We start from the raw sequence: 13,795 nt of genomic DNA on the forward strand, positions 1-13,795 counted from the left end.
GCTTTTAAATAGCCTTGCAGTTTCCTTCACCCTCAAGTTTTTGCCTTATGCAAGTAGATCATGTGCCAGTACCACACCTTAGACACCACTCACATGTCTTTTCTAGACGCCACGTGTTCAAGAGACGAGACTTTCTTTAACCAAAATTCACTATTTTTACAACTTCTTTTCTCCAGACGGGATACTTGCAGAACCCATTCGCAAGTGCCCCGTGTTCCTCGCGGCTTCTTGAGTACAACTAGATGTCATCGATGAACAAGATGGACCAAGATGTTGTCAATCTTAATTGTTTTGAAAGTCGAAAAGCTTGTGATGTCTACAAAACATGTCTCCATGAAACATTGGTAATAAGGAAAGACATCAAGACGTTTAGTGAAATTAAAAATGAGATATATGTTGATGGAAGAGATGGAAGAATATCTACAAATTTATTCAACAGTCGCAGATTGGGGTGATACAGAAGAGAGAGATTTCATCAATCATCATCATATGAAACGTGGAGACTGGTGGTGCAGCCAGATGCCTCAGGGTCGATGGAAGAGATGGAGGAATATCTACAAATTTATTCAACAGTCGCAGATTGGGGTGATACAGAAGAGAGATTTCATCAATCATCATCATATGAAACGTGGAGACTGGTGGTGCAGCCAGATGCCTCAGGGTCCTCAGCCCCACAACAATCATAGAACTTGGCAGCATACGGCGGATCATTTGGTCCCAATTCATAGTACCTTCATCCATGCAAAAACAGAATGCATCAAGCAGAATTATTGTCCTTGGAAAGATAAAAAGATGACAGATACTAATGAACTCTACCTCATGCTGCACTTCCTCCCAGCAAAGCATGGGATGGAATGTTAGGTTGTGAATTCATGACATACTGGGTGTGTGTAGCTTACCTATCAGGAAAAAGAAAGAAAGATACAGATGATAGAAAAGGTAGCTAATCATTTGACCCTTGAAATGCGTGTTTTGACCCCAAACAATCACCTAGAGAGGGTGAATAGGTGATATGCAGCAATTAAAAATTTTATGCAACACAATTAACACAATGTCAAACCACAGGAAATATATCAAGGCAATCAAACAATCAACACCCATTTTTGTTGATGAAGTAAAACTCTTTGAAGAACTTTTCAAAGGTAAAATCTTTGGAGGCAGCCAAACCCAAAAAATCAATCAATTATATACGAATGAGAAAATTACAAGAAATGCGTACTCACAAAACCTTTGTGAATATGAATAATTTAGCTCTCAGAACATTAACCAGTCTAAATTCCAATCCACATAAGCCCTTTAACGGTTTTTGGTTGGAAAAGAGGATGGATCTCTTTGACCAACAGTACAACTGTGAAACCATAGACTGTCATGCTTTGTTAGAACAGGCAATCGCTGTTAAAAGATGGTCATTTAATAGAACCATCAAGTATAAATTTAAGCTATCTAAACAGCATCAACTCAAACCAAGTATCATACATGCAATATGATAAGAGTTATTGCCAGTAAAAACAGAGATACATATGTGTGTTTACGCCTAAACAAACACTACATATGTTGTCGGCAATCTACATATATCGCTATATCCTTTGTTACAGTTTGTGTTTCTCTACTACTTCCATTAATGAGATAATATATTTACTACATCTCAGTTCAAATGATTCATCCGGGTTTCACAACATTGCTAAATATTCCTACTTATTCTTCACACACAGGCATCAATACAAGTGCATGCACACAAACAGCAACTGATTTATATTCATCGCAAAAGTTATGGTGATGCTCTCTCTATATATTTCCAACTTCCTCCAAACAGCAGTTGCCATTTAGAAAAATTCCAGACTCAAGTCATGGACGAAAGGGATTTACGTATAAGAGGGAGTACAAACCACTCCTTCACTCTTGCTCAGTAGCCAGTCTTTAGAACTAGGAATCCACCATGGCATGATAAAATCTACCCAATGCTCTTTCACATCCATGATTATAGCAGGATTCAACTCTACTTCTGTTATATAAATTTCACATCAAAGTAGTAGTTCAATTTCACGTCACTCAAGATATCAAGATGACTGCAAACAAAAACAATTTCAACTTGTTCACTTCTCCAATCCCTTATATCGCATATCATTCCAAACTTGCAGCCACCCCAGCACTGCTCAAGGCATCTATGCAAACATATAAGATTTCTCTCTCATTCATCAAAAGAGTTCTTAGCTTGAGACAAAGTTAAGATCTCGAGTTCTTAACTGAATAAAAGTTAGGAACTCATCCAATGATTGAAGCTTTCTCGAGTTACAGAGACTTTCCTTTTTTTTCTTTGTCGCCAAAGAAAACCACTAATTTATGAAACCAAATTTGATCTGATTAACTCCTAACATAGGAAACACAGATATAAGGAACAAATAAATAGCCTAGCACCTGTAAACTCGTACAAGATTAAGTGCCACATGCAGAAAGAAAAACTCCAGCTTAGCCCCATTTCTTATAACAACTTTACCTCCTAAGTTCGTTAAGGGATTCATAAGCGAGAAAAGTATAAAACTTTACATGTATATAGATAAATGACGTAAATTGTGTATACTGTAGTTTAATAATTATAAATAAAGTACCTTCAACAACAAATACCATTCTATAAATCTGATCATTAGCAATATTGCGGGACATAGAAAAAAAAATCCCTTAAGAATTTGAACTGAAATTAGGCTATATACTTGAAATTACCCCATTTGGTTGCTGAGAAGATATTTCAAGCAAAAGAAAACGGAAAATGCTAGACATACTACCAATTTCACTACAATTCTTCTACAAACTGATGTGCCATGCTACATGGCAACTGCTACATCAACAACTTAAAAAATTTGAATTGTTCAAGTTGCTGATGTGGCAAAATTCAAACAAGCGCCAAGTCAGTTTGTAAAGAGTATGGTGTAGATTTTGTAGTGTCTTTAGCAAAGCTCAAAGAAATAAAATTGAATACTGGGTCCTTTTGGATTTGGTGTTTTAAAATGCGCAATTTAAAAAATAGCAATATGAAAACGCGATTTTAAAAAACATAATTAAGTATTTAGAAAAATTGCAATTTTAATTTAAATTTATAAGAAGAGAAAAGTTTTCAATTTATAAGAACTGAATAGAACAAAATCTAAAATACGAACGCCCAAAGTTCAAATGGGCAGGGCCAAACACCTCAAGTTCTCAGTCATATATCCAACAGATATTCCAATTCAGCAAATGCCAAAAAGCTATACAACGAAATAAGCAACCCTCAGTTTCCCAGTCCACAAACGACAAATCGAAACAAACATTCAAATTCAACAAATGGGAATGAAAAATTTCCATAAAAAAACCCATACAGATGCAAACAGATATGAATATGTGAGTATCCAAAAGGGAGGGTAATCGGGGACTCGGGGTAGACTACCTTTTTTGGTCGTCATGGCGGCGACAGACAAAGAAAGAAGGGTGGAAGCGGCATGATGAAGGGGTGTTAGATGAAGGAGTGTAGGTCTGATTGCACCTCTTGCATAGTTTCTTCTGCTGCTGGTTCTCGCTCTTTTTCTCCATTCTCCTTCGAATTTGCGTGGGCGTGTTCTTGCTTCCCAGCCCTCTTCCTATTGGTTGGAACAAAATTCCTCCAAACCCAAATCCATTTTATAAATAAATAAATAGGTCACAAAACTGTCTTCCAGGGGACACACAATTTTTTTAATAATTTTCGTTAAAACATAATTAAAATATTATGTACTCGGTATCAATTCAAAAATTATATATTTATAGATAACAGATTTAAACACCGATTTTTATTTTATTTTTTACATGTTCACGTAAGAAAAGAGGATGGAGAGTTCGAATTAGTGACCTCTGCTTCATACCTTCATTAGGCGTAAGCGTGATTCACAGTCGATTGAACTATATGAGAAAATTTGTGTCCATTTGTTAATAAACCATACTTTCTTTTTCTTTTTATATATATATATATCATGTTGAAGACCTCCTTTTGCTTTAAAGTAAGACAGGCAAAAGCGAGCATGGAAGCAAACTTTGGTTAAGATTTTCACCGTGCATTATTTAAGGAATGAAAAACTTGGCTTGCTTCGTTAAATCATTCTCACTCTTTTTTCGGGGTTTTCAAAACAAAAATTTTAACAAACAACACAAAATATAAAACAGCTATGACTATAACAGAGTCGAAACGTTTGCAAATCACTTGAGCTAAATTGGACTAGAGGCTCGGCTCATTTACTAAAAAAGCTGAGCTTAAGCATCCAGCCTAGCTAAGCCAAGCTTTAAAAGCTCAGCTCAAAAGCAAGCCTATATATAGGCATACTTCTGAAATAAAAAAATGGCATTATTAGGGAAAATTAATAATATGATATGTGGGGTTTGAAGTTGTAATATCTTAAAAGATCCACGGGGTATATAAAATAAGAGATTAGTAATTTTACCAGTTGACAAACTGTGCACAAGAGAGCAAATACATTAATTCATAACGAAAATGAAACAAGATAATAAGACTTTTTTTTTTATTAGGATTTCCACTACACATAATATTCAACCGTAGTAGGACAAAATAATTCTTCACAATCCTCCACAACCGAAAATTCTGACGAGAGAACAGCTCTAGATGATAAATTACTCCAAAAAAAAAAATAATAATAATAATAGATGAACCATATACGCTGGGGGAGCCAAATACTTGGTAAATGAGCGTAGAAACATAGACCTTTAACAAAACTGAACTAGGCCTGCAAAAAGCTTGCATACTTGGCACCTAGGAAAAGCCTTTGAATACAGAGCAGGGCATTTTTGGTAACCTCAGGATTCTCATGGTTCATCAGTTTCATCACCCTTTCCTTGGCCTTGAGGTCCGTCACAATGATTCGCCCAGCTGGATGGTACTGGATGAACTGTGAGAGATCGAAGCAAGCAACAGCCAGAGCCCTTGGATCACTGGATGTATCCAAAATTGTAATGAGGACCCTCAAAATCTGTAACAAAAGATCATATATTAGTTTTTTAGAAGATCATATGTTAGTACCATTAAAACTTGGGGTTTTTTTTTTCTTCAAAAAGTAAATGGAATTCAATAACTTGGTTATAACAATGGGAAATTGTCGAAGTGAGGGCACAATCATAAACAGAACCCTAATTCTGAAATTTTCATACGAACTCATGCTTTTCCTAAAGACATTCACTATTATTATTTTACATATTCATTGAAGAGGGAGGATGCTCTGCAGATTTGGTTGCCAAAATTAAAGCGTATGGGTCGTAAGTCATTAGCACATTAACCATGATCAGATTTACAGATTCACCATTTCATTCTTCACCCCTGTAGAAATAAAAGTAAAAAGGAAAGCACAAAGAATCCATACCAGGTAGTGTGTATGTGTGTGTGTCCAAATCCCATTGTATGTGATAGTGTGTGTGTATGCTTATGTTCAATCTGTCTACCGGCAAATATTGATACAAAGCAGAGATTCAAGAAGGGGGTCCAATAGCCCCCAATGTCAAGAAAAGAGAAGAGAGATCTGTTACTTTTTTGGTAATACCATTGGACAATTTGCATTATTAGTATTTGATGCCCCATGACATAATATACCGAAAGGAAAACTATCAATAACACAATTGGTAAGTCCAAAAATAGGCTTCTTTCACAAAAGTTACGGTAAAGAAAAAAGAATTGTGCAAGGGGACAAAAAGTACCTGGAAATCATTTTCTTCAAAGTTTGTAATATTATCACGCCAAAACAACGGATCCTTGTGCATAGGAGACCAGTCAAGATGACCAAGGAGGACTTCTTGCTTGTACTTATCAAAAGAACTCAATTTCTTAATGTTGTCTTTCAGCCCTTCCTCCAGTTGATTTAGAGCCTCCAACAGGTCCTGTGAGATGTTTCAAATAAATTAGAAGAAAACAACACCATAGAGAACATCATTGTGTCAGGAAAATCATTTTTCAAGAAAATGTTTTCCGCGGAAAACATTTTATATCGAAACAAACGGAGCCTAAGATTACTTATTACTCAGGCAAAGATGTTAAGATGCATGTTACAATCCAAATGCAAATGAAAAATGCCAAAGTTTAAGAACTCATGGAGTCATGTTTTGGTTTTTCATCAGATACCAAAATGTATGATAGTAGTAGAGCACACACCAAAATAAAATTTGGATAAAAAAAATCCATTACCTAGTTGATAGCAATTGTAATGCATGAACAATCATAACAAATTTTTCTACTCATCCTACTGAATTTACCAAAAATAGATGAACAATCAGTAAGCTAAGTGTATTTCTAATTCTCTCACCTCGTCACTCCATGCTTGTGCTTTCAAGCTTTGAACAATTTGCGGCAGTCCAAGGTCCACCATTTGCGCACCAAATGTCCCTTTGGAAAGCAAGTTCCTAAGGGTCAAGGCAACAACTCTGACAACCTAGTAAGAATCGTAGTGCCCAAAATATTAATATAATATACATAAAACATTCTTTTTTTTATTAGAAGATAAATGTAACTAGAAGCTAAAAGTTCATGTTGTTGCTTGTGCAAATCAATTCAAGAACAACAAATTGCTCTGGTAAAGGCCAATATACGAAAAGTGAAGTAAACTGCCACCTGCTTATAAACACCAACCAGAAAAGATATATTGAAATGAACTCAACAGACAGACAACTCACCTTCTCCTTGGTTGAGCTCTTAACGACCTCTATTAGTTGTGGGAGGGTTCTTGAAGTAGCCAAATACTCAACCGCAGGTTCATAGTACGACAAAAGCCAAACACAGAGACACGTTTCATACAGGAGCTGTAACAAAGATAAGAAGCAGTCAATTACAGGATTGGTAAAAGTTTAGTTTTTGTTTGGTTGATGGCATAAAAAAAATTAAAAAAAAAAAAAACTCAATTTACAGTCCCCAAACTCCAAGCTTGCATGGCAATTTTGACTAGGATGCACCAGTTTAGTTGAAAACCAATTGATAGTTGCTAAGCCATCCAGAATATGACCAAAGTTACCTGAACCGACTGCTGGGTCAATGCTGGAGATATTAATGGAACGAGCAACTTCACCCCGTCTGCCAGAACAAAGGAGGATCTGACCACGGGTTCCTTTAGTAACGTAGCAAGGCAATTGATGGCAGTAGGGACAGCGCGAGTAGGATGGGAAGGCTTCTTCAACTGCATATGACATCAGGCATCAGGACCTGCTATCCTCAACTTAAACTGACATTAAAACCATAATTGAATGAAGTACAGGATCGTTAAGAGGAGAATACATCACATGAAAACAAAATTATGCATACATATTTATACTTCTTTTTTTGTGGGATAATCCCACTTTACCAATCCCCAGATGTATGCATACCTGTGCACAAAGCCATTCTACCAATCCTTTCAGCACATCATCAATAGTAGTGATTTTTTTCTTCGAGTTTGAGGCTTCCCCATTACTCATTACGCCATCCTGGGTTTTTGGCCTGGCACTATAATCACCAAAGAACAAAAAGAACCAGTCACCAAAAAAGAGTATGTTATACAAGAACCACATAGTTAATTTCAGAAACTTTGCCCTTAACTTTGTTAGATGGATTAAATTTGAAGTACCTTACTATTAAAGCAAGTATCTTACAGCTCTTCTCTTGTATGAACCAATTACCCTTCCAAAGCAATCTGAAAATGGACCAAACATTAAATCTTTTAGTTTTCATCATTTTGAAGAACACAAGAAAACAAATCATAATCTGATTGAGCAGTATAAAGAAAGATGACAATAAAAGCATCCTCCCAGTAATAGGTAGATGCCACTTTTTCTCCTGGTAACATACAATTTTATTTGTAATAAAACATGAGATCGTCCTACCATTCAATTAAGAGCATAATTAGTTTTACCAATATTTTTGAAGAAGAAACAGCCAAATCATAGAAGGCAACTTGAAGCAAAAGAAGTTATACATAACAATTCTAAAAAATAGATGAATATAAGTTTCCCCCGGCTGTGCCATACATGTCATGATCATTGGTCAACCATATGGCAGGTCAGAATACATAGAATATCGGAATGCAACATGGATATGGTTATCTGATCAGGGAGTTATATGAATAAGAGAAGAGACATCAACCATCTAAGTGCCCATTTTCCTTCAAGTTTGACATGGAATTATACCAAGAGTGTCCATTTGCATTTTCTAATTTGAGGTTTCAACAGGAATGGTAGCAGTACGAGAAGAGAGGGCAATCAATAAAGACGGGGATGGAGCAACCACAAAAAGGTATGAGAAGGTACTCCAGACCATGACCTAGGTCAAGTTGAGCCAAATTTTAATAAACATATGGAGATAATAAACAGTAGACAAAAATAGAAAACAGTAACTTGAAGCAACAAAGGACAACAGCTTCAGAAGCAAGAAGCAGAATTTTTCCAAATCATCTAAGGAAATGGGTGTTCAACCACACTTCCTCATGTTCCCTCCTTTTATACTTCCAATTTCATTTATTTTCTAATATACTGTTCCCCAACGAGATATATCAATTAGATAACTCTAAAATTCACACATACAGAAGCCATAATCATGAGTGCATCAAGTATTTCTCAACACATGTTTAGTTAAATACTTAACTTAAGAAGGGTTCATAAGTATCTTCACCGGCAAGAGACTTGTCATGGAACAATCTTGCTCTTTTTGGGTTTGCTGTCAAACAAAATAAACAATAGATTAATTTTTTTTTTTTTTTTTTAATATACATAATTAAAAGGACAAAAATCTTCCAGTTACCTGTAAGCATTTCATCAATTAACGCCAGAACGTATTCTACAGTTTCCTCCTTAAAAATGTCACGTAAAATGCTAACAAATACCCGAACATAAGCTGGACCATCCTGCCACAGTTGATTCCACATGTTACTATCATTGAAAAGCAACAAGAATCATCCTTGCACTCGAATGCAGGAAAGATTCTCCACTAAATTTATGGTTAAGCATCATAAGTACACACCAACATGTAGGGCCGGAACCACCCCAAGCCTTGGGGGTCTCAGGCCCTCCCAAAATTTAGAAAAATGTTACAAAAATTTAAAAATTTATTCTAGATTTTAGGTATGTTTATGAAATGAACCCCCAAAAAACTTTATTTTTTTTAGTTTTGTCCCCCTCGTAAAATTCTAATTCCGTTCCAGCCAACATGGTTGTAAGGAATGAGGAATATAAGGTTTTTTGGAGCATGAGGTAAAAAGAGAAGATCAAAAGGTTCTGAATATTATTAAAGTAGTCAAAACTAATACCCAGTTCAAATATCATGACAGCAATGAAACATTACATCATCCAGAAGTTGTGCTCTATAACTTTCTGCTCTATTATCATAACGCCTCAGCAGCTGAAGGCATGTTCCTGTGATGAGCTTAGTCGTCATGTACGTTTCCCATGGAATGTCCCTCTTCAAAACCTACAAAATGGATGAATATATTAATTGAAGAAGATCTGCTTGCCCAATCAAATTTTGTAGAACAACTAAATGTTAATATTAGATAAACAAATTTAAACTCTACATGGAGCAAGGAGTTATGGGTGTAACACCACTGGTTTAAATGATCCACAGTCAAAAGACAAGAAAAAAAAATTCAAGGGTAAAAAACTAATCGAGAAAATCTGCTCTGCATTTCTCATGTCCATGGAGGAATATGGTTTTTCAAGGACTTGGTTGGCAGTAAATCGATGTCCCATTGCCTCATTCTTCACTTTCCATTTTCTTATTTCATACGATCTCATTCAAGTTTGATTATTATTCACATACAATATGTTTAAAGGTAACATTTTCTTTTGAAACAACATGAAAGAAATAATATTTCGACCCTTCATACATAAATTCCATTTGATAGTAATACCATCACGTAATCCAGAATAAACACATCTTGTACAGATATGCAGGTTAAAATTTCAGACCGCTACTTTTTCTCTTCCATTTGCTTCAAGTTTCAGGCACATGTACCTTATACTTTCTTTTATATATTCACATGTAAACTCTTTCTTTTTCCCCCCCGATTCTCTGTTTTGGTTAATATACCCAAATGTCAAATGCTTACCGATTGCCGCAAGACCACAAGTTCAACAAGTGTCCATTTCCTTTTCCTTTCTTTTTTTGATAAGTAATCAACCAGTGTCTATTTCTTACAACAATGTGAGAATTAAACTATTGTGTCAGTTTCTAACATCCTCAAATTTCTCAGGACAAAAACCACCTCCCTTCACTATCAAATTATCAACCAGCGTACAAAACTAAAAAACCAAAGTATTAATCAAAGTTCAACACTAAGACCTCGCGCTTCCGTTTTTCATAACTAGAAATTACAAATCACTATTAAACGAAAAGAATCCTAAATCCATTTCCAAGTTTGCCAAAAAAAAAAAATCAACTAATTCACGATCCAGAACAAGTGCACATTTCTACTGAACAAAAAAACAATTGACAAACAACTAAATCCCACTTCAAACGTAAATAAAGTACGCTAGATCACCAACCTGTTCCGTGTTTAGCTCGGCCTGGTCCATGGCTACTGAATCCCTACTCGGAATTATACCAGAATTTCACCAATTCCAACACCTAAACTCAATAAATTAATACATTAACAAAAATAAAAAGGGGGATAACAATGTCCGTACAGGCAGTTAAAATTACACAGATCACAAATCACAAATCAATCCTAAAAAACTCATTCAAAATTCAGTGATCAAATACACATTTGGGGGAAAAAATTAGCGCCAACTCTACATGTAGCAAAATGGGAAATGCGATCTAAATTCCTCTCAGATTCCTTAAACATTTACAGGAAATTGGAATTAGCAAAAGGTAATTTCCTCTCTTGAATTTCCATCAATTCCGTGAAATTGTTCACAGAGAGAGAGATTGGGATCGAGTGCTTACCTCTGTGTCTGTGCGCGCGACTGGTGGTTTTCCGGGCTCGCGACGAGCTCTGGAAAAGATACAAAACGATTATGAGGGGAGGGACGATCAGGTACTATTCATGCAATTGTGTATTTTGTCGTGCTGGACAACTGAATGAGCGACACGTGCATTTGTTTTTAGGCCCTCTCAATTGTTAATAACAATTTAATAGTTTTTTTTTTTTTTTTTTTAAAGAACAATTTAATAGTTACATTGTTAATAATTTGAACAATAAATACGAAAAAAAACTCTATAAAAATTACATATTCAAACATGTTTCGGGCAGCTTGCTTATCTACCGAGACAAAGTGAAATTTATAAGTTTGAGTAGTAAATAAATACGCTCTCTCCAAAAATTTTTACCGAATTACTAGCTATTCAAACAAAAATTTACTAGAAATTTGCATCTGATTTTGTAATTGTAATTATGTTGTCTTGGTCATTGACTAGGTGACAAATAGGGTCATATGCTTGGCGACAAAATAGTGTATTAACACAATATTGGTGGACCAGAGAATACTTTGTAGCATGTTCTATTAAATAATATATTAAAGGGTCAAGCAGATTGATGTACATGGCAAAAGTAATGGAGAGATTAGATTGACAATGAAGAGAACTTTTACAATTTACATTGAGAGTTGTTAAGGGTATTATCGTTTTTGTTTTTGTTTATGATGTAATAATTCATATACTATTTATTATGTCCGTCATTACGTACTTATTACGTTAACAAACTGTGTGACAATTTAACTGTTACTTATCACATCAATTACTAAAATATAAACTATCATAATCTCTTACAAATTTACGTTATAGCAGTTGTGTTTTATAAAATATAAATTTTTGCACGAGTTTATAAGAAATTTATTAAAGAGAGTTGTAATAAAAGCTGCAATAGGCGGACCATTTTCTTAAATACAGAACTGTTTATCTTAAATTAAGCATTATTTTTCATGAGAAGGTTCGTGGAGACAGCACAATGTGACAAACAGCTAAAGCACCTTCCCACCTATTTCCGTGAGCAGTGCCATGTTGAGTACTGCATGAGTACTCAATAAATTGTCTTTGGAACAATAAAATTTTTTCCCAAACATTACCTAAGGCCCCAATTATGATTTAAAAAAATAGACGATTATTAGTTGAAACCCAATTTTTATAAATTGAATTAGAGGAAGTTCCAACCCAATTTGTCTGACCTAGTAATGTTTCAATAAATTAAAATCATTAGACGATGATAGTTTTTTTTATTCAAAAAAAAAAAAAAAAAAAACTAATCTTGAAAGTTTTCTCAAATATCATTTGATTGTTTGGATAATTTTTATAACCAAATAATTTAAAAGAAAGTTTTAAAAATAGAAGAAAGTACTCCAATTGACGTACTAAATTATATAAACAAACTATATTATTTTCCAAATGCATGTATCACTTACAAAAATTTATCAACAATACTAGTTACAATTGCTTCGATAATGTCAAAAAAAAAAAAAACAAAAATCAATGAATTAGTCATATTATCAATTATAAATGAAATGTTAGAAAAACTAGAATGTAAAATAATTCAATTTGTTGTGTTATGCCTCAAGATTTATTGAGCCGACTCATCATACTCGTCCCTTTTGTTCTAGACTCCAATCTAATTGTTCTGGGATCGACTTGCCAATTGTAGAAAGTGTAGTTATCTCCAATCTGATTGCTCTATTTATTCAAAACAATAAACCACCACAAGCATCCTAAATAATTGAATTATGTTCCAATAAATATGCATATAAACTCCTGAAGTTACACCAAAGAGTTTGTCCTTTTTTTTTTGGTGATGAAAGGTTTTTAAAAATTATAAAAATCGTTTTGTATCCTGCTAGTTAATTTTCTTTGTAAACATATGGTCAGATATGGCTCATGCAAGGCACGTGCGCTTCCTTATGATCACGAGACCAAATTGTATAAGGATTATTTGAGATCAGCCCACGGCATTTATATAGAGAGAAATACACGTACCCACTTTAATTGCTAACTAATTTATAAGACGATTGAGTCAAATTTGATAAAAGGGAGTAGGCGGGTAATTGTTTACACGATTTGTAAACTCGACACGAACCCAACACAAAATTAAAAGATTAAGATTGAGGAGTCTGATCCGTTTAATTAAATATGTTAAGTTATGGTTCACTTATATAGTTTTATAGCCATGCATTGACATGACTCAAACCCAACGCATGAAATAATGGTTGGCAATTTTTGATACAACTTGCGAACCCAATACAAAATTAGAGGGTTATGGTTGAAAGTTTTAAACCCCTCAAAAAAATTCAGTTTTAATGATTACCCATTAGTGACGTGTACACGTTACTAAAGACTCCATTTTTTGTAGTATTTGACTCATGAATCAGATTATGGTTAACCTATATAATCTTATACTCATGTGTTGACACGACTTGAACCGTCGTCTTTCACACGTGAATAGCAACGCGTGAATAATAACATTATTCATAAAATAGTGACGTTAATTTGAACAGTAAAACGATTCATTTTAGTGACGTTCAAAATGTCACTAATTGATTTTTTTTTTTTAGTGCTTATTTTGTTTGTCTTAATTGGGAAATAAACAATTGACTTGTACTTTTCCTTTCATATCTTCTTTGTTCTTTCTTCTCAATTCTAAAATGCAATTCTTTTCACAATAAACTCCATGAAAGTTTAATATATTTTCTTCATTTTATACGGTTAACTTTTAAGGAATCCAAGTGGACATAATGAGATGGTTTCCTCCATGCTAGTATCTTCTTTGAACCACTTAAAAAAAATGCTTGGGCATGTAAAGGGTAAAGTTTTATTCTAATATAGAAAGTCTTGAAGACACACAAAAGATTT

At 34.5% G+C, this 13,795-nt stretch overlaps 2 protein-coding genes across 2 annotated transcripts; both read right to left on the minus strand.

Moving 5' to 3' along the window:
• Window positions 1-313: 313 nt before the first annotated feature.
• Window positions 314-3,631, minus strand: LOC132185113 (F-box only protein). The gene is made up of 2 exons (XM_059598929.2): window positions 3,419-3,631; window positions 314-731 (listed from the first exon to the last, which is right to left on the minus strand). Exons 1-2 carry the CDS (start codon window positions 3,559-3,561, stop codon window positions 608-610), a joined length of 267 nt encoding a protein of 88 aa, XP_059454912.1. The 5' UTR covers window positions 3,562-3,631; the 3' UTR covers window positions 314-607.
• Window positions 3,632-4,729: 1,098 nt separating this feature from the next.
• On the minus strand, window positions 4,730-11,001 carry LOC132167431 (vacuolar ATP synthase subunit H family protein). Its single transcript, XM_088514032.1, has 12 exons — window positions 10,907-11,001; window positions 10,504-10,585; window positions 9,305-9,430; window positions 8,765-8,867; window positions 8,608-8,680; window positions 7,596-7,661; window positions 7,357-7,474; window positions 7,008-7,169; window positions 6,673-6,798; window positions 6,306-6,431; window positions 5,704-5,883; window positions 4,730-4,985 (listed from the first exon to the last, which is right to left on the minus strand). The coding sequence occupies exons 2-12, from the start codon at window positions 10,531-10,533 to the stop codon at window positions 4,737-4,739; spliced, it is 1,359 nt and encodes a 452-aa protein (XP_088370158.1). The 5' UTR covers window positions 10,534-10,585; window positions 10,907-11,001; the 3' UTR covers window positions 4,730-4,736.
• Window positions 11,002-13,795: the final 2,794 nt, after the last annotated feature.

Source organism: Corylus avellana, chromosome 2 (genome assembly GCF_965113065.1).
Source record: "Corylus avellana chromosome 2, dhCorAvel1.hap1.2, whole genome shotgun sequence".
In the NCBI taxonomy this organism is placed as follows: domain Eukaryota; kingdom Viridiplantae; phylum Streptophyta; class Magnoliopsida; order Fagales; family Betulaceae; genus Corylus; species Corylus avellana.